The 19,348-nt window shown below is 39.7% G+C and overlaps 1 protein-coding gene and 1 long non-coding RNA gene across 2 annotated transcripts; both read left to right on the top strand.

Annotated features, from left to right (window-relative positions):
* The first annotated feature begins 3,346 nt into the window (after positions 1-3,346).
* LOC135543205 (uncharacterized) lies at positions 3,347-10,870 on the top strand. Its single transcript, XR_010456188.1, has 3 exons — positions 3,347-3,438; positions 6,004-6,252; positions 10,680-10,870. It is a non-coding gene; the product is annotated as an uncharacterized LOC135543205 (long non-coding RNA).
* A 780-nt stretch (positions 10,871-11,650) lies between these two features.
* Positions 11,651-14,916, top strand: LOC135542954 (gastrula zinc finger protein XlCGF17.1-like). Its single transcript, XM_064970082.1, has 3 exons — positions 11,651-11,678; positions 12,224-13,093; positions 14,900-14,916. Exons 1-3 carry the CDS (start codon positions 11,651-11,653, stop codon positions 14,914-14,916), a joined length of 915 nt encoding a protein of 304 aa, XP_064826154.1.
* The last annotated feature ends 4,432 nt before the right edge of the window (positions 14,917-19,348 follow it).

Below are 19,348 nucleotides of genomic sequence, written 5' to 3'. Positions count from 1 at the left end.
ACTCGTCAGCCCTTAAAAGGTTTGCGCCCAACGTGGGGCAGGAGTTTGATGGCACAAGCGGGGAGCCCAGCCAACAGAGATTTGAGAAATGTGTTGGTATTTTTCCCCAGATCTGTGCCTCGCCACAAACTTGTCTCGGAGCTCGACGGACAATTTCTTCGACCTCATTACTTGGTTTTTGCTCTGACTTGCAATGTCAACTGTGGGACCTTATATAGACAGGTGTGTTCCTTTTCCAATCATGTCCAATCATTTAAAAACTTCTTAAGGATGACTGTTCCTGCACAGGAACCAAATCAGCGGAAATTTCAGAGCGCCACCTATAGTTTTCGATAAAACTCAAACTTTCATTAAAACACACACGCAAGATACTCAATTAAAGCTACACTCGTTGTGAATCTCGCCAACATGTCAGATTTGTAAAATGCTTTTCGGCGAAAGCATGAGAAGCTATTATCTGATAGCATGCACCCCCCAAAATACCTGAATGAGACCTAAACAAAAGATTTTGCGGTAGCCGGCACTACACAAAGCGCAGAAATAAAATATAAAACATTCATTACCTTTGACGAGCTTCTTTGTTGGCACTCCTATATGTCCCATAAACATCACAATTGGGTCTTTTTCCCGATTAAATCCGTCATTGTATAGCCAAAATGACATTTTATGAAGGCCGGTCTGTTCCAGGAAAATTCACCTTTACAAGACGCAACGTCACTTTTTAAAATTAAAAAAGTTTCCTATAAACTTTTACAAATCACTTCAAACTACTTTTCTAAACCAACTTTAGGTATTAATAAACATTAATAATCTATCAAATTGATCACGGGGCGATCTGTAATCGATAGCAGCATGTCTTGAAATCATCGTCCATGTTTTCACTTTTATAACATCCTCCGGTGCGCCCCAAGACAGGAAGTGCTTATGCGTCATCTCACCAAGGATAAACCAGCCATGAAATGCCAGTACTGGCGACATCGTGTGGAATTTGTAGGCATTCTAATCGGATCCTCATCTATTTTCTATCGCCTTAGACAATACATTGACTGGCGGATGAATATTTCTTTTGTGTTTTTGGTGAACAGTTTTCCCAGCGATTTTTACTCCTAAACACGTTCTGTTATAGCCACAGACACGATTTAACCAGAGTGTTTTGTATACACACATACTTATCATATGCATATACTATATTCCTGGCATGAGTAGCAGGACTTTGAAATGTTGCGAGATTTTTAACAAAAAGCTGCGAAAAGCTGCGAAAATTTGCATCATCACTAATTTACCACAGGTGGATTCCAGTCAAGTTGTAGAAACATCTCAAGGATGATCAATGGAAACAGAATGCACTTAAGCTCAATTTTGAGTCTGAGGAAAGGGTCTGAATACTTATGCAAATAAGGTGTTCATTTTTATAAATTTGCTAAATAAATTTGATGCATTTTATGAATTTGCTAAATTCGCTTTGTCATTATGGGGTATTGTGTGTATATTGATGAGGGGTGAAAAATGCATTTAATCAATTTTCGAATAAGGCTGTTACGCAACAAAATGTGGAAAAAGTCTAGGGATGCCCTGTATATGCTTTAAATTTAACATTTAAGGAACTGAAGTGATAAACACAATGCATAATGGAAAATGCATGTCCAATGGTTCACTGTATTAGTATTATCTCTGTATTATCCACATTAAAACACCTGGGTAGAGCAGTGGTTATCTCGGTATTAGTATTATCTCTGTGTTTCCCACATTAAAACATCTAGGTAGAGCAGTGGTTCTCTCCGTATTAGTATTATCTCTGTGTTTCCCACATTAAAACACCTGGGTAGAGCAGTGGTTATCTCGGTATTAGTATTACCTCTGTGTTTCCCACATTAAAACATCTAGGTAGAGCAGTGGTTCTCTCCGTATTAGTATTATCTCTGTTTCACCCACATTAAAACACTAGGTAGAGCAGTGGTTCTCTCAGTATTAGTATTATCTCTGTATTACCCACATTGAAACCCCAAGGTAGAGCAGAGAGGACAGAGCATGTGGCTTTGCAACACACAGGTGTTTCATCTCCACACTGGGATGATTTTAACAGTGCAACGCCTCTCAGGCCTCATGCCTCTCAGGTAGGTGGGTACCAGAAGTAAAATAATAATAAACACAAAACTAATGAAGGAGCACACAGTCACCAACAATATGTCACTGTTGTCAATACTTTCAACTGGCTCAGCTCGCTGATACAGTACAGCACCACCAAATTCCATTTATTAAGTAACCATCTGTCTTATGGAACCATAATGTAACAAATCACACTATTTTGAGAGTCTCGGATTTATATTTACTCTGTTACATCTGGTCTATGAGACGAGGCTGCTCCTTGACCTACATTATAAACAAGCAGATCAAGAGGTGTGTTTCCCCTTCAGCATCTGCATGTGATATAGTCTCACCCACCTCATATCATGAACCTGAAATGGTTAACCTTGGCTGTGAGTGATGGGGGAAAAAATCTGACTATGGCATTGCTCTGGATAACATGAACACATCCAAACCAGCTCTGCTAAGGCGAGTAAAATGGTCAGAGTTCTCTCATTTGTACTAGAAGTAGCTAGCAAGCTAGCCAATGTTAACCAGTTATCTTGGATGCTTGACTGGGGTTGTGAGGTCAGACCGCTTGAATCAACCCTCCTCCTCCGCCAGAGCGTCCAGTGTGGCTCTGAACGCTCCGAGAGCGATACGAACTGACAGTCTGACAACGCTCTGAATTTACGAACGACCAAGCGCACTCTGGCACTCCAGATTGTATTTAAGATCACATTCATAATTTAAAAATAAAGTTTTTTGTATTTGGTGAGTCCGCCAAATTAGACACAGTAGGGATGCGTGAACTGAACAATTTCTGCTGATCATTCAAAATGTAACGAGAACTTTTGGGTGTCAGGGAAAATGTATGGAGTTGAAAGTACATTATTTTCTTTATGAATGTAGTGGTGGAGAAGTGGAAGTTGTCAAAAAATATCAAAAGTAAAGAACAGATACCCCCAAAAACGACTGATGTGGCACTTAAATATTTGTACTTAAGTACTTTACACCACTAATTGCAGATAACGTTCCTCCCTACGAGGCCCATGAGACTGTGTAGGGATGTGATTTGAATAGGACTGTGACTGAAGGAGTGGGATGTTGTTATTTATCTATTTAGGTATTTTGTTTTGAGGTCGTTGTTCCCCCTCCCCTTTTCCGCAAAGGAAATGTATTTTCTTCTACAGTTTACTAACCTTACAGTAGGTGGCGGCAGACACGTTATATTTGTGTAAGTGTCATCACACCAGAGAACAAGATGACGCTGATGCACTGTCGTAGTGGGGAACAGGAAGTTCCGGGTCGAAACGACAGAACTGTGTTGTTTTGTCGATAGTGGTTGTGTCCATTTCAAATGTATCATTGTAGGTATGTAATAGCATGTTTAAACTTGCTAATGTCGAGAGAATATATAATACGATAGGTAACAAATCAGTCAATGTATTATCACGTGTGGTAATGGTTTTAATTGTATGCGTTATTTTGTCAATCCGAATGAGTGTTTAACGTGTTTAAAACATATTTTTCAAGTCACATAACTAGACTTTGGGTTTATCTGAGTGTATGTACATCATTTCGTTAAAGTAATTTCATAAAGATGCCACTTATTTGAGGTCGTTTTTACATGTTCTTGGTGTTGTGTAAAATGTTGTTTATGAGCTGTTAAATAGCCTCGTCCGAACCATCTTGTTCTCGCGAGTTTACATGCACTGTTTCGTTAATGAAAGCTCGCGAGAACAGGATGGTTCGGACGAAGCATGTTAAATGGCGGGAACGGTTTGGGTCGTTTTTCTAGGAGTTTATTTATGCGATCAATGTGGGGGACAGTTCTTCTGATGATATGGAGCGGGAGGATGAGGGCCTAGTATGTGAATGGTCTGTAGTGGAAAGACATAGGAAGAACTGAGATAATGATACTGGAAGCAGGGTTGCATGTAGTATAGTAACTCCAGAGGCCCAAGGTAGGGAGCTAGAGTAATAATGTGTTAGAGTGGAAAGTTGGGATGGTGTTTGAGGAGACCACAGGGCCTCATTTACACCCTGATTAACCAAGGCCATAAAAAGAGAGGTGTAGTTAAACTGGGATGCAGCCGTGTAAATGAGAACTTGTTCTGAACTAGCCTACCTGGTTAAATAAAGGTGAAATAAAACATTGAAAGTTGTAGATTGTTAATATCTTGTGCTGGTCAGGTTCAGCAAGGGAAGATTCTTCAATTGGAAAATCATAATGGGACAAAGCTCAGAAGCCAGGACCCTGGAGCTGATGCTCCATTGAAGAGAGTAATAATCTCTGAGGTCCCAATATCTATGTCCATGGATGATATTGTTAAATAACATGTGAAGGTAGACAGTGGTTGAAGCCTAAAGGTTGATCAGTGGGAAAGAGGGTTAAAGAAGTGAAAGCTTATCAGTGCTGTTGAGGTGTTAGGAGGTTTTGTTTGGAAAAGTACAGAATAGGATTCCTTAGCTTCAATGTCAGTGATTTTGACCCAACCTCATCAATCAACCAATCAAATGTATTTATAAAGCCCTTCTTACATCAACCGATGTCACAAATTGCTGTACAGAAACGCAGCCTAAAACCCCAAACAGCAAGCAATGCAGGTGTAGAAGCACAGTGGCGAGGAAAAACTCCCTAGAAAGGCCAGAACCAAGGAAGAAACCTTGAGAGGAACCAGGCTATGAGGGGTGGCCAGTCCAGGGAGATGCTCAGAGATATAGAATCCGTCATGATGTATCATATGCAGAGGCTGTAAGGCAGACTGGTGGAACTACAATGCAGACTGATGGAGCTTCTATTGTTGGTCCCGTAGTAAGAGGACCTACTGTCAGACTGATGGAGCTGATGGAGTAAGAGGACCTACTGTCAGACTGATGGAGCTGGCTGGTCCCGTAGTAAGAGGACCTACTGTCAGACTGATGGAGCTTCCATGGCTGGTCCCGTAGTAAGAGGACCTACTGTCAGACTGATGGAGCTTCCATGGCTGGTCCCGTAGTAAGAGGACCTACTGTCAGACTGATGGAGCTTCCATGGCTGGTCCCGTAGTAAGAGGACCTACTGTCAGAACTGTTCTTTCTACTATTCCTGACATGGTTTCGAGGCCTGTTCAGAAATCTTGTGCCCATAAATGTGCTGTGACAAAGGATGCTTTAATTGTGAATAAAATGTACTTCATTGCATTCATTGGTAAGCTTATCAACATCTTGGATTGTGTAAAGCAGAAATACCAGCTTGAAAGTTATCTTGTAAACTGCAGCAGAGTTGTTGGGGGTAACAGATGTTACTGTCGGTATGGTTTTTGATAAGCTGGATAACCTGGGGGTGGATTGTCTCAGCATGATATAAACCCCAACATTTCAGTTGCTCTACAGTTTTGAAGCTGAATGTAATGATTATCAGTTCTGGAGGACTGCAGTCATGTGTAGTAATTTTCAGACACATTCAGTTGTTTCTATATTTATCTATCATTCTGGGTTTTCACACGGGGCTTCAAGTAAATAAATATTTGTGCCTGAAAAAGTCCTTGAATTTGACTTGCCACTGTACGACCCCTGATAATTCTTAATATGGTGTGAATGGGAAATACATTTGGTTTTTGTGAGTGAAATAATATAGAGGAGACAAGGTTATTCAGGAAAATAGTACATAGTGCTGCCTGAAACATACTGTGATCTTGTACTAAAATGGTTTTTGAGTCATTTATGCATTTATGTGAATTTAGGAAATCTACTATAGATTAAGTGCACTTATGTTGTGCAATTTAAAATGTGTACTTTGTGTCTAACGTGAATGAATGTTTTGTCAAGGATTAGCTACCTGATCGACTGAAATGAGATAATTGAACATGAAAAAGTAGAAAATATTTTTACAGAATAAAGTGCCTGAACTGTCAAGAAAATAACTTTTGTGTCCGTTTGTCTTTATTACTACAGACCGACTCAGATTAAGTCTGAGGCCGGTAACATCAACAGTGAGGACAATCCCAGCCTGCCACTCTCCTTCCACACTGTGTCCAAACCTACAGTCACTGGGTCCTGATTGTGACAGTGGAGCCCAGTTTGCACTGCAGGATCCAGAGATGGCATCAGTGAAGCTGGAAGACTGCAGTCAAACACTGGAGCTGAATGTCAACATTAAAGATGAAGAAGAGGAAGAGAAGATTAGGACAACTGTTAGTCATGGTAAGAGCTGGTTCTATCTATAAGTTATCTTCATATATTAGACCTCCATAAGTTATGACCAGTCTATTGCTAGGTTGAATTCTGTAATTCTGACATCACACATCCCTGAACAACTCAAGACTTCACAGCGAAGCAAAAACTATTTAAACTTGTAACACCTACCTTTCCCCACACATTGTCTCAAAAACGTTGAAAATGTTTAATACCCTCAATCACCAAGTTAGGCATACCTCATTTCAAAATAGGCCATGGCATCATCACTGTCAATATTGAATTATAATTTGTTTGCTGCACAGAATATCAGATCTCAACAACGATTGGAGAAGTGTTGAACATAACCAGTAGACTACCACATCCTGATGATTTATATCTGATACATATATATTTAATATGTCAAGTTGTAGAAACATCTCAAGGATGATCAATGGAAACAGGATGCATCTGAACTCAATTTTGAGTCTGTCTTGTTTTTCAGTTTTTTAAAATTTGTATAAATTTACCAACATTTCTAAACCTGTTTTGGCTTTGTCATTATGGGGTATTGTGTGTAGTTTGCGGAGGATATTTTTAAATTTAATTTTAGAATAAGGCTGTAACATATCAATGTGGAAAAAGTCAAGGGGTCTGAATACTTTCCGAGGGCACTGTCAGACCCCTTCCCATTTTTCCATTTTGGTACGTTACAGCCTTATTCTAAAATTGATGACATGTTTTTCCTCGTCAATCTACACACAATACCCCATAATGACAAAGCCAAAACAGGTTTTCAGAAATTCTTGCAAATGTAAAAAACAAAACAATGATAAGAATTGCTTATTTCTGTAAGTTTTCAGACCCTTTGCTATGAGATGATCCTTGAGATGTTTCTACAACTTGACTGGAGTCCACCTGTGGTAAATTCAATTGATTGGACATGATTTGGACAGGCACACACCTGTCTATGTAAGGTCCCACAGTTGACAGTGGATGTCAAATTAAAAACCAAGTCATGAGGTGGAAGGATTTGTCCGTCGAGCTCCGTGACAGGATTGTGTCGGCACAGATCTGGAGACCGGTACCAAAACATTTCTGCAGCATTAAAGGTCCCCAAGAACACAGAGGCCTCCATCATTCTTCAATGGAAGAAGTTTGGAACCACCAAGACTCTTCCTAGAGCTGGCCACCCGGCCAAACTGAGCAATCGTCGGAGAAGGGCCTTGGTTAGGGAGGTGGCCAAGAACCCGATGGTTCTTCTGTCAGAGCTCCAGAGTTCCTCTATGGAGATGAGAGAATCTTCCAGAAGGACAACCATCTCTGCAGGACTCCACTAATCATGCCTTTATGGTTGAGTGCCCAGACGGAAGCCACTGCTCAGTAAAAGGCACAGGACAGTCCGCCTGGAGTTTGTCAAATGGCACCTAAAGGATTCTGACCATGAGAAACAAGATTCTCTGGTCCGATGAAACCAAGATTGAACTCTTTGGCCTGAATGCCAAGCGTCATGTCTGGAGCAAACCTGGCACCATCCCTACGGCGAAGCATGGTGGTGGCAGCAGCATTCTGTGGGGATATTTTTCAGCGGCAGGGACTGGGTGACTCGTCAGGATCAAGGGACAGATGAACGTAGCAAAGTATTGAGAGATCCTTGATGAAAACCTACTTGAGAGCTGTCGGGACCTCAGACTGGGGTGAAGGTTCACCTTCCAACAGGACAATGACCCTAAGCACACAGCCAATACAACATGGGAGTGGCTTCGGTACAAGTCTCTGAATGTCATTGAGTGGAAGGCCAGAGCCCGGAATTGAACCCGATCAAACATCTCTGGAGAGACCTGAAAATAGCTTTGCAGAGACGCTCCCCATCCAACTTGGCAGAGCTTAAGAGGATCTGCAGAGAAGAATGGGAGAAACTTCCCAAATACAGGTGTTTCAAGCTTGTAGCTTCATACCCAACAAGACTAAAGGCTGTAATCGCTGCCTATGGTGCTTCAACTAACTATTGTGTTAAGGGTCTGAATACTTACGTAAATGTAATATTTCAGTTATTTCTAAAAATCTGTTTTTGCCCTTGTCATTATGGGGTATTGTGATGCCATTATGGGGTATTGTGATGCCATTATGGGGTATTGTGATGTCATTATGGGTTATTGTGATGTCATTTTTGGGGTATTTTTTTGTAGATTGATGAGAAGAAGGAAAAAAATGAATTAATCAATTTTAGCATAAGGCTGTAATTTAAGAAGATGTGGAAGAAAAGCAAGGGGTCTGAATACTTTCTGAATGCATTGTAGATCTTGTTTCATGCTACTGACACTTGTATGGATGTCTCCAGTATTGACAGCATTTGTTTTATTCACTGGGCTATCTGGAGTGCTCAGAGTTTAGACTAAAGAAGTGAAGTAGACAAACTGTCAGTGTTTTTGAAGTTCTATGAAAAGAGTCTGTGTAGTTACTAACCCTTGTGATATTTAGTGTAGGATGATATGGCTCATCGTTTTCACCACTTTTGCCTCTTAGTTTTTGACTCCTACCGAGTTTTAGAATAGTTTTATTCCCCTTCCCATACAGTTTACTGAAATGAATACATACACTACCGTTGAAAAATTTCGGGTCACTTAGAAATGTCATTATTTTTGAAAGAAACGTTTTTGAAAAAATTGTCCATTAAAATAAAATTGAATTGACCATTTATACAGTGTAGATGTTGTTAATATTGTAAATTACTATTGTAGCTGGAAGCGGGAAAAAAAATGGAATATCTACATACAGTGGGGCAAAAAAGTATTTAGTCAGCCAGCAATTGTGCAAGTACTCCCACTTAAGAAGATGAGAGATGCCTGTAATTTTCATCATAGGTACACTTCAACTATGACAGACAAAATGAGGAAAAATCACATTGTAGGATTTTTAATGAATTTATTTGCAAATTATGGTGGAAAATAAGTATTTGGTCACCTACAAACAAGCAAGATTTCTGGCTCTCACAGACCTGTAACTTCTTCTTTAAGAGGCTCCTCTGTCCTCGACTCGTTACTTGTATTAATGGCACCTGTTTGAACTTGTTATCAGTATAAAAAACACCTGTCCACAACCTCAAACAGTCACACTCCAAACTCCACTATGGCCAAGACCAAAGAGCTGTCAAAGGACTCCAGAAACAAAATTGTAGACCTGCACCAGGCTGGGAAGACTGAATCTGCAATAGGTAAGTTGCTAGAAGTTTGCTAGAGAACATTTGGATGATCCAGAAGAAGATTGGGAGAATGTCATATGGTCAGATGAAACCAAAATATAACTTTTTTGGTAAAAACTCAACTCGTCGTGTTTGGAGGACAAAGAATGCTGAGTTGCATCCAAAGAACACCATACCAACTGTGAAGCATGGGGGTGGAAACATCATGCTTTGGGGCTGTTTTTCTGCAAAGGGACCAGGATGACTGACCCATGTAAAGGAAAAAATGAATGGGGCCATGTATCGTGAGATTTTGAGTGAAAACCTCTTTCCATCAGCAAGGGCATTGAAGATGAAACATGGCTGGGTCTTTCAGCATGACAATGATCCCAAACACACCGCCCGGGCAACGAAGGAGTGGCTTCGTAAGAAGCATTTCAAGGTCCTGGAGTGGCGTAGCCAGTCTCCAGAACTCAACCCCATAGAAAATCTTTGGAGGGAGTTGAAAGTCCGTGTTGCCCAGCAACAGACCCAAAACATCACTGCTCTAGAGGAGATCTGCATGTAGGAATGGAGATAAAGTTTTGTTATTGACCAAATACTTATTTTCCACCATACTTTGCAAATAAATTCATTAAAAATCCTACAATGTGATTTTTCTGGATTTTTCCCCCTCATTTTGTCTGTCATAGTTGAAGTGTACCTATGATGAAAATTACAGGCCTCTCTCATCTTTTTAAGTGGGAGAACTTGCACAATTGGTGGTTGACTAAATACTTTTTTGCCCCACTGTATCTTCTGAGATTTTTGGATATAAATATGAACTTTATCGAACAAAACATGTACGTGTAACATGAAGTCCTATGAGTGTCATCTGATGAAGATCATCAAAGGTTAGTGATTAATTTGAGCTCTATTTCTGCTTTTTGTGACCCCTCTCTTTGGCTGGAAAAATGTTTTTCATGTTAGGTGCTGACCTAACATGATCTCATGGTATGCTCTCGTTGTAAAGCCTTTTTGAAATCGGACACTGTGGTGGGATTAACAAAAGGTTTATCTTTAAAATGGTGTATAATACTTGTATGTTTGAGGAATTTTAATTATGAGATTTCTGTTTGAATTTGGCGCCCTGCACTTTCACTGGCTGTTGTCAAATCGATCCCGTTAACAGGATTTCAGCCCGTCTCATCCCTAAGAATGTAAAAGGGCTTCATAAAATACATTTGATTGACGTGTATATCACACCAACTGACTGGTTCTTCTGATGTTCACACAGGAGACCATGTTGAGACATTCTCTACATCCAGAGAGCATCAGCAGGAAGATCAGAGAGCTAAGAGGTCTCATCACTGCCCACATTGTGAAGACATTTTCCCATTTCAATCAAAGCTAAAAATGCACCTAAAAATACACACAGGAGAGAAGCCTTATTCCTGCTCTGACTGTGGAAAATGTTTAAAACATCAACTCAGCTAAAAGTTCATCAGAGAACACACAGGAGAGAAGCCTTAGGAATTGGAAAACCTTAAAACATCAAATCTGCTAAAAGTTTTGAGAACACACTCCTCTGCTCTGACTGTGGAAAGTTTCTCTCATCTTTCCCACTTAAAATCTCATGAACGTATACATACAGGAGAGAAGCCATACTCCTGCTCTGACTGTGGAAAACGTTTTAAAACATCAACTCAGCTAAAAGTTCATCAGAGAACACACGCTGGAGAGAAGCCTTATTCCTGCTCTGACTGTGGAACTAGTTTCTCTCATCTTTCCCACTTAAAATCTCATGAACGTATACATACAAGAGAGAAGCCATACTCCTGCTCTGACTGTGGAAAATGTTTTAAAACATCAAATGAGCTAAAAGTTCACCAGAGAACACACACAGGAGAGAAGCCTTTCTTCTGCCCTTACTGTGGAACTAGTTTCTCTCATATTTCTAACTTAAAATCACATGAACGTTAATACAGGAAAAGCCTTACGGCTCTGACTGTGGGGCAAGTTTCTCTCGTTAACTGGACACCTTAAAACCACACCAACGTATACACACAGGAGAGAAGCCTTACTCCTGCTCTGACTGTGGAAAATGCTTCACAACGTTACTTGTAAAAGTTCATCAAGAACACACACAGGAGAGAAGCCTTATTCCTGCTCTGACTGTGGAAAATGTTTTAAAACATCAAAGAGTTAAAAGTTCATCAGAGAACACACACAGGTGAAGAGCCTTACGTCTGCTCCTGACTGTGGAAAATGCTTCACAACATCAACAGATCTAAAAGTTCATCAGAGAACACACACAGGAGAGAAGCCTTATTCCTGCTCTGACTGTGGAAAATGTTTTAAAACATCAACTGAGTTAAAAGTTCATCAGAGAACACACACAGGAGACCATGTGGAAAATGCAGACTTAAAGTTCATCAGAGAACACACACAGGAAGAGAAGCCTTATCTGCTCTGACATGTGGAAAATTTTTAAAACATTTCAACTCAAAGCTAAAAGTTCATCAGAAACATACACAGGGAAGAGCCTTACTCCTGCTCTGACTGTGGAAAATGCTTCAAAACATCAACTTCTAAAAGTTCATCAGAGAACAATTCCTGCTCTGACTGTGGAACTAGTTTCTCTAATCTTTCCCATTAAAATCTCATGAACGTTTCATACAAAGAAGCATCACTCCTGCTCTGACTGTGGAAAATGTTTTAAAACATCAAATAAGCTTAAAGTTCATCAGAGAACACACACAGGAGAGAAGCCTTACGTCTGCTCTGACTGTGGAACTATGTTTCTCTAAAACTTAAAATCTCATGAACGTATACATACAGGAGAGAAGCCATACTCCTGCTCTGAAAAATGTTTTAAAACATCAAATGAGCTAAAGGTTCATCAGAGAACACACACAGGAGAGAAGCCTTTCTTCTGCCCTTACTGTGGAACTAGTTTCTCTCATATTTCTAACTTAAAATCACATGAACGTATACATACAGGAGAGAAGCCATACTCCTGCTCTGACTGTGGAAAATGTTTTAAAACATCAAAAGAGCTAAAAGTTCACCAGAGAACACACACAGGAGAGAAGCCTTATTCCTGCTCTGACTGTGGAAAATGTTTTAAAACATCAAATGAGCTAAAAGTTCACCAGAGAACACACACAGGAGAGAAGCCTTTCTTCTGCCCTGACTGTGGAACTAGTTTCTCTCATCTTTCTAACTTAAAATCACATGAACGTATACATACAGGAGAGAAGCCTTACGTCTGCTCTGACTGTGGGGCAAGTTTCTCTCGTCTGGACACCTTAAAATCACACCAACGTATACACACAGGAGAGAAACCTTACTCCTGCTCTGACTGTGGAAAATGCTTCACAACGTTAACTGATGTAAAAGTTCATCAGAGAACACACACAGGAGAGAAGCCTTATTCCTGCTCTTACTGTGGAAAATGTTTTAAAACATCAACTCAGTTAAAAGTTCATCATAAAACACACACAGGTGATGAGCCTTACGTCTGCTCTGACTGTGGAAAATGCTTCAAAACATCAAATGAGCTAAAAGTTCATCAGAGAACACACACAGGAGAGAAGCCTTATTCCTGCTCTGACTGTGGAAAATGTTTTAAAACATCAAATGAGCTAAAAGTTCATCAGAGAACACACACAGGAGAGAAGCCTTATTCCTGCTCTGACTGTGGAAAATGTTTTAAAACATCAAATAAGTTTTCAAAAACATCAAATAAGCTTAACTGTGGAAAATGTTCACCAACTGAGAAAAGTTCACAGAGAACACAGGAGAGAAGCCTTACGTCTGCTCTGACTGTGGAACTAGTTTCTCGCAACTTTCCAACTTAAAATCACATGAACGTATACATACAGGGGAGAAGCCATACTCCTGCTCTGTCTGTGGAAAATGCTTCAGAACATCAACTAAGCTAAAAGTTCATCAGAGAACATGTGCAGGAGAAAAGTCTTACTCCTGTTCTGACTGTGGGGTGAGTTTCTCTCGACTGGATACCTAAAAAACACACCAACATATACACACAGGAGAGAAGACTTACTCCTGCTCTGTGGAAGGGTGGGCGTGTAACTCAAACTTCTAGCCAAAGGCTGCTGTGTTTAGAATCTCATCAAGGAGGATTGTAGCATTTTAGCTAATTAGCAACTTCTTACGACTACTTACTACTTTTTAGCTATTACTTAGCATGTTAGCTTAGCATGCAACTACTAAGTATGTCAGGTAACCTTTCCCCTAAAACCATTTAACCCCTCACCCCTAACCTAGCTAACCTTAGCAACAACAAATTGGAATTCGAAACATATTGTATGAATAGCAATGCGTAGAATAACATAAGAATTGTAATTCGTAACATACGATACAAGTCATATTATACTGAACACAATCTAAATGCAACAATTTCAAAGATTTATAGTTCGTATAAGGAAATCAGTCATTTTAAATAAATGAGGCCCTAATCTATGGATTTCACATGACTGGGCAGGGGCTCAGCCATGGGTGGGACTTGGAAGGGCATAGGCCCACTTGGGATCCAGGCCCAGCCAAACAGCATAAGTTTTTTCCCACAAAAGGTCTATATTACAGACATAAATACTACTCAGTATACAATGCAATTGTCATGATGAATGCAGGTACTGTCCACCTTACCAGAAAAATAAATATCTCTACCATTTGGCAGATCCAACCTGATAAATACACTTTTCCCATGGTTACATGAGGCCGGTTGGATGTACTGCCAAATGGTAGAGATATAAATATTGAGTTCTCTGGCAACAGCTCTGGTGGACATTCCTGCATTCATCATGACAATTGCACATTCCCTGATAAAACGGATGAGTTATCCTTGTGTGTATGTATCATGTGTGTGTGTGGATAACTCTCCTTCTCCCCTCACAGGTGAAAATCATCACTCCCCAATCAGTCAAAAATAAATTACATGAATATGTAGACACACCTCCTCTTTTCCACAACCTATCAGTTCTTCATGTTTTAAAAACCTGATCATTTGTTTGGTTGGATTCAGTTCAGCTCAATTAGATCTGTACAGTATGAATGTTCTCATGGTTTCACTTCAGTTCTTTTTGTTTAAGCACCTTAGATTTGTCAGTATGAATTGTTTTATGGTTATGCCTGTTTGTGTTTTTGCTTGGACTCCAATGTTACACTGACCCTGAGTGATGTAGCAAACTGGGCACCACCACACTGTAAGAAGTTAGTTAGCATTATTATTAAAGTATAGTTGAGACATTGTTTCTTTCCTTGGGTCAGCCCAGCCCCTTTTCCTGCTCTGCCATTACCGTTTTATAAATAAACCTAGTCAGTGTCACATTTGACGGTAGATTTCAGTTGTCTGCTTATTTTTTCACACTTTTCCTTTGTCACAATACTTTGCATGAAGTTATTTCCAGTCTGAGCATTCCATTAACTGTCGGGCCACTTAACACCTGAACTTGAGACATCTGTGTTGTGTGGCCTTTTATTGTCCCCCAGTACAAGTTGTAAGATAATGCTGTTGTTATCAGCATCGTGATGTGCCACACCTGTCAGGTGGATGGATTATCTTGACAATGGCTGAAATGCTCACTAACAGTATATATAAAAGTTGTGCACAACATTTGTTTTTTGTGCACATGGAACATTGTTGGATTTTTTATTTCAGCTCATGAAACCAACATTTTAAATGTTTAGTTTATATTGGTAGTCCAATGTTATTAACGTAATGGAGTGGCACGGATGTTTTTTGTATCATATAAACGTTTTGCTCTGAGACCATTGTTGTCCCTCTGCATATTCTGTGTGAAGGAGCTCGTAATACTTTTTTTATTGAACCTTTATTAACTTGGCAAGTCAGTTCTTAATTCTTACTTAAATGATGGCCAAGGAACAGTGGGTTAACTGCCTTGTTCAGAGGCAGAACGACAGATTTTTACCTTGTCAGCTCGGGATTCGATCTTGCAACCAATGAAAAATACGAGGCCACCTTCCGCCCCTAACATGTATCAGATAGAGATGGTATGATGATCACTTTTCACCATAAATTTGGGGGGATTATTTTACAACTTTATTTAATGATACACATTTATGAAATTAATCCATGTGTTTATTAATGGTCTTTAAAACTAGATTAGTTATTTTAGTTACTGATCATGAATGTGTTGGATAACTGCATTGAAGCAAACTTTGTTGATCTGCCAATGAAAAATAAAGTTACATGAATATGTACTGGTCAACCTGTTCTTCTCAACAGTTCTTCATATTAGATCTGACAGTATGAATGGTTCTTATGGTTGTATTCAGTTCTTCATATTAGATCTGACAGTATGAATGGTTCTTATGGTTGTATTCAGTTCTTCACAGTATTGGTTCTTATGATCTGACAGTCTGACATGAATGGTTCTTATGGTTGTATTCAGTTCTTCATATTAGATCTGACAGTATGAATGGTTCTTATGGGCTGAGTGCCTGGATTGTTTTTGTATGACTACAGTCAGGAGTTCTATTAGATCTGACTGACCCTGTGATGTCACCAGCACATTAAGTACATTCATCTTAAGATGGTTGTATTCAGGTGAGACTGACAGTATGAATGGTTCTTATGGTTGTATTCAGTCACAGTAAATACATTTCTCCTCAATTTGTCAGTGTCACATTATTACTATTATTTGTATTTGTATTTTTTATGAATGGTTCTTATGGTTGTATTCACTCTTTAAAGACGTATGAATGTTTCAGACCAATTTCTTATGGGCAGTGTTTTTGAATGACAGAGACTCTGCTTCATTGTCATCAGAGGAAGTATTTTGGTGCCACCATTGGGGTGCCAGGACAGAGAGGGAAGTGCTTTGACTGGGCTGAGGGCTGAGGGAGCTTGACCTCCTGTAGCAGTGGGACGGCTACCATGAAATTGGTGAGAAAAAGGGGTCAAATTCACAAAAAAAATTTAAAAATAAAGTTGAAATAAAAACATAAATGAGGTATAAATTTGCTAAAATTTCTAAAAACCTGTTTTCGGTTTAACATTAGGGGGTATTGTGTTTATATTGACGAGGGAAAAATTAATGTAATACATTTTCAAATAAGGCTGTAACGTAACAAAATGTGGGATAAGTCAAGGGGTCTTGAATAATGCCCTGTATATGATTCAAACTACAGATGTAAGGTTCTGAAGTGGTAAACACAATGGCATAATGGAAAATGCATGTCCAATGGTTCTCTGTATTAGTATTATCCACATTTAAAACAACTAGGTAGAGCAGAGAGGACAGAGCATGTGGCTTTGTAACACATCTTGGTAGAGCAGTGGTTATCTCTATTAGTATTTTCTCTATATTAGTATTACCAACATTAAAACACCTAGGTAGAGCAGTGGTTATCTCTATTAGTATTATCTCTATATTAGTATTACAACATTAAAACACCTAGGTAGAGAAGTGGTTATCTCTATTAATATTATCTCTATATTAGTATTACCAACAGCAGAGAGGACAGAGCATGTGGCTTTGCAACACACAGGTGTTTCATCTCCACACTGGGATGATTTTAACAGTGCAACGCCACACAGGCCTCATGCCTCTCAGGTAGGAAGGGTACCAGAAATAAATGAATAAAAAAAACAAAACTAATGAAGGAGCACACAGTCACCAACAATATATCCCTGACGTCAATACTTTCAACTGGCTCAGATCGCTGTTACAGTACAGCGCCACCAAATTACATTTATTAAGTAACCATCTGTCTTATGTAACCATAACGTAACATATCACACTATTTTGAGAGTCCCGGATTTATATTTACTACGTCACATCTAGTCTATGAGACGAGGCTGCACCTTGACCTACATTATAAACACGCAGATCAAGAGGTGTGTTTTCCCTTCAGCATCTGCATGTGGCATAATCTCACCCACCTCCCATCATGAATCTGAAATGGTTAACTTTGGCTGTGAGTGATGGGAAAAAAATCAGACTCAAAGGCAATTACTTGAAAATTAAATGGATATTTTATTTACAAACTTGATGATAAATATTATTCAAAATATATTTTTAAGTGACTTTGCTATGGGGCCGTCAATGGGAGTTGGTCCGTGCTTCAGCTGAACTGCAGTACGGAAAATGCCCTCTGAGCACAGTGGAAAGCATGCTAAAAGACTGGAAGCCTGGCCCCTTGATCCGAGAAGGGGTAATTGCAGACCGCAATTAGGGGCGTGCTCTGATATCGGGTGTTTCATGATATCAAGTTTACACCAATTGATGCTCACCATTGGTCCGTGGCCGTTTCTTTTGCTTTGGGGACAACAGTTGTTGAGAACGGTTGAATTTTAGCTATGCCTAACCTTAACCCTTTTCCTAACCTTAATCTCAGTCTCCTAACCAGCGTTATTTATCATAACCTGCCACGTTAGTTATCCTCACCTGCATGGTAAACAAATCCCTAACCCTCACTCTTTTCCTAACCTTAACCTCAGTCTCCTAACCTCCACTTTAATTATCCTAACCTGTTATGTTTGCTTTGTGCCAAGTTAAAAAAAATATATATAAAAAAAAGTGTCCATCAGTTTCATAACACCGAGACTGACCAATGTCATGTATCAATTTGTATTATATCAGGGAACATCCACATCAAGAAACTGTACAGTAGTTCTCCTACTGGGAGGCGCGGGAAACAGTTTAAAGAGCGATTGGTGCTGAGGACGCTTTGGCAATGGATGGCCCGCAGCCTGTTGAGATTCATAATGTCGTTTACCAGTTGAAGGATACCGATAGTAAATATTAATTGTTCGTGCGGCTGAAAGGTTTTTGGGAGTTCAGGAATTAACATTGGAAGCATTGCAGGCAGTGGTGGAAAAAGTACCCAATTGTCATACTTGAGTTAAAGTAAAGATACTTGAGTCAAGGAAAAGGTGAAAGCCACCCAGTAAAATACTACTTGAGTAAAGGTCTAAAATTATTTGGTTTGACATATACATAAGTATCAAAGGTAAAATATAAATAATTTCAAATTCATTATATTTAGCGAAATAGACAGCACGCTTTTCTTGTAGTTTAAATGTACGGATAGTCAGGGCACACTCCAACACAGACAAAGCGTGCGTTCCTAAATTCGCTCTGGCTGTATACTACGATTTCAGAGCACTCTGGTCTGAGTGCCAGAGGGCAGAATAATTGATGAAAAACGAACGCTCAACGTCCCTTGAATACCGCCGGTGTCAGTAAACGTCGGCAAAAAAAAGCGTAATTAAATGGTTGCCTGTAGCACAGTTAAAGTCACCAATGTTCTGGATAACATGAACACAGCCTAACCAGCTCTGCAAAGGCGAGTTAAATGGTCAGAGTTCGCTCATTTGTCCTGAAAGTAGCTAGCAAGCTCGCCAATGTTAACCAGTTATCTTGGATGCTTGACTGCCGTTGTGAGGTCAGAACGCTTGAATCAACCCTCCTCCTCCGCCAGAGCGTCCAGTGTGGCTCTGAACACTCCGAAAGCGATACGAACTGACAGTCTGACAACGCTCTGAATTTACGAACGCTCAAGCGCACTCTGGCACTCTGGCTTGAATTTAAGACCACATCCATAATTTACTAACAAAGTATTTGTGTTTAGTGAGTCCGACAGATCAGATGCAGTAGGGATGCGCGAATTGAAAAAATGTCCTGCCCTGCTAATCATTCAAAATCTAACGAGTACTTTTGGGTGTCAGGGAACATGTATGGAGTTAAAAGTACATTATTTTCTTTATGAATGTAGCGGAGTAAAAGTGGAAGTTGTCAAAAATATCATAAGTAAAGTACAGATACTCCCAAAACTCCATACATTTTCCCTGACACCCAAAAGTACTTAAAATATTTGTACTTAAGTATTTTACACCACTGATTGCAGGGAATACTGACTGAAGATGTTCCTCCCTACGAGGCCCATGAGACTGTGTAGGGATGTGATTTGAAT

This window comes from Oncorhynchus masou, chromosome 7, assembly GCF_036934945.1.
Source record: "Oncorhynchus masou masou isolate Uvic2021 chromosome 7, UVic_Omas_1.1, whole genome shotgun sequence".
Lineage (NCBI taxonomy): Eukaryota > Metazoa > Chordata > Actinopteri > Salmoniformes > Salmonidae > Oncorhynchus > Oncorhynchus masou.
The sequence above is the reverse complement of the archived record's forward strand: the minus strand, read 5'-3'. Positions and strand labels throughout refer to the sequence as shown.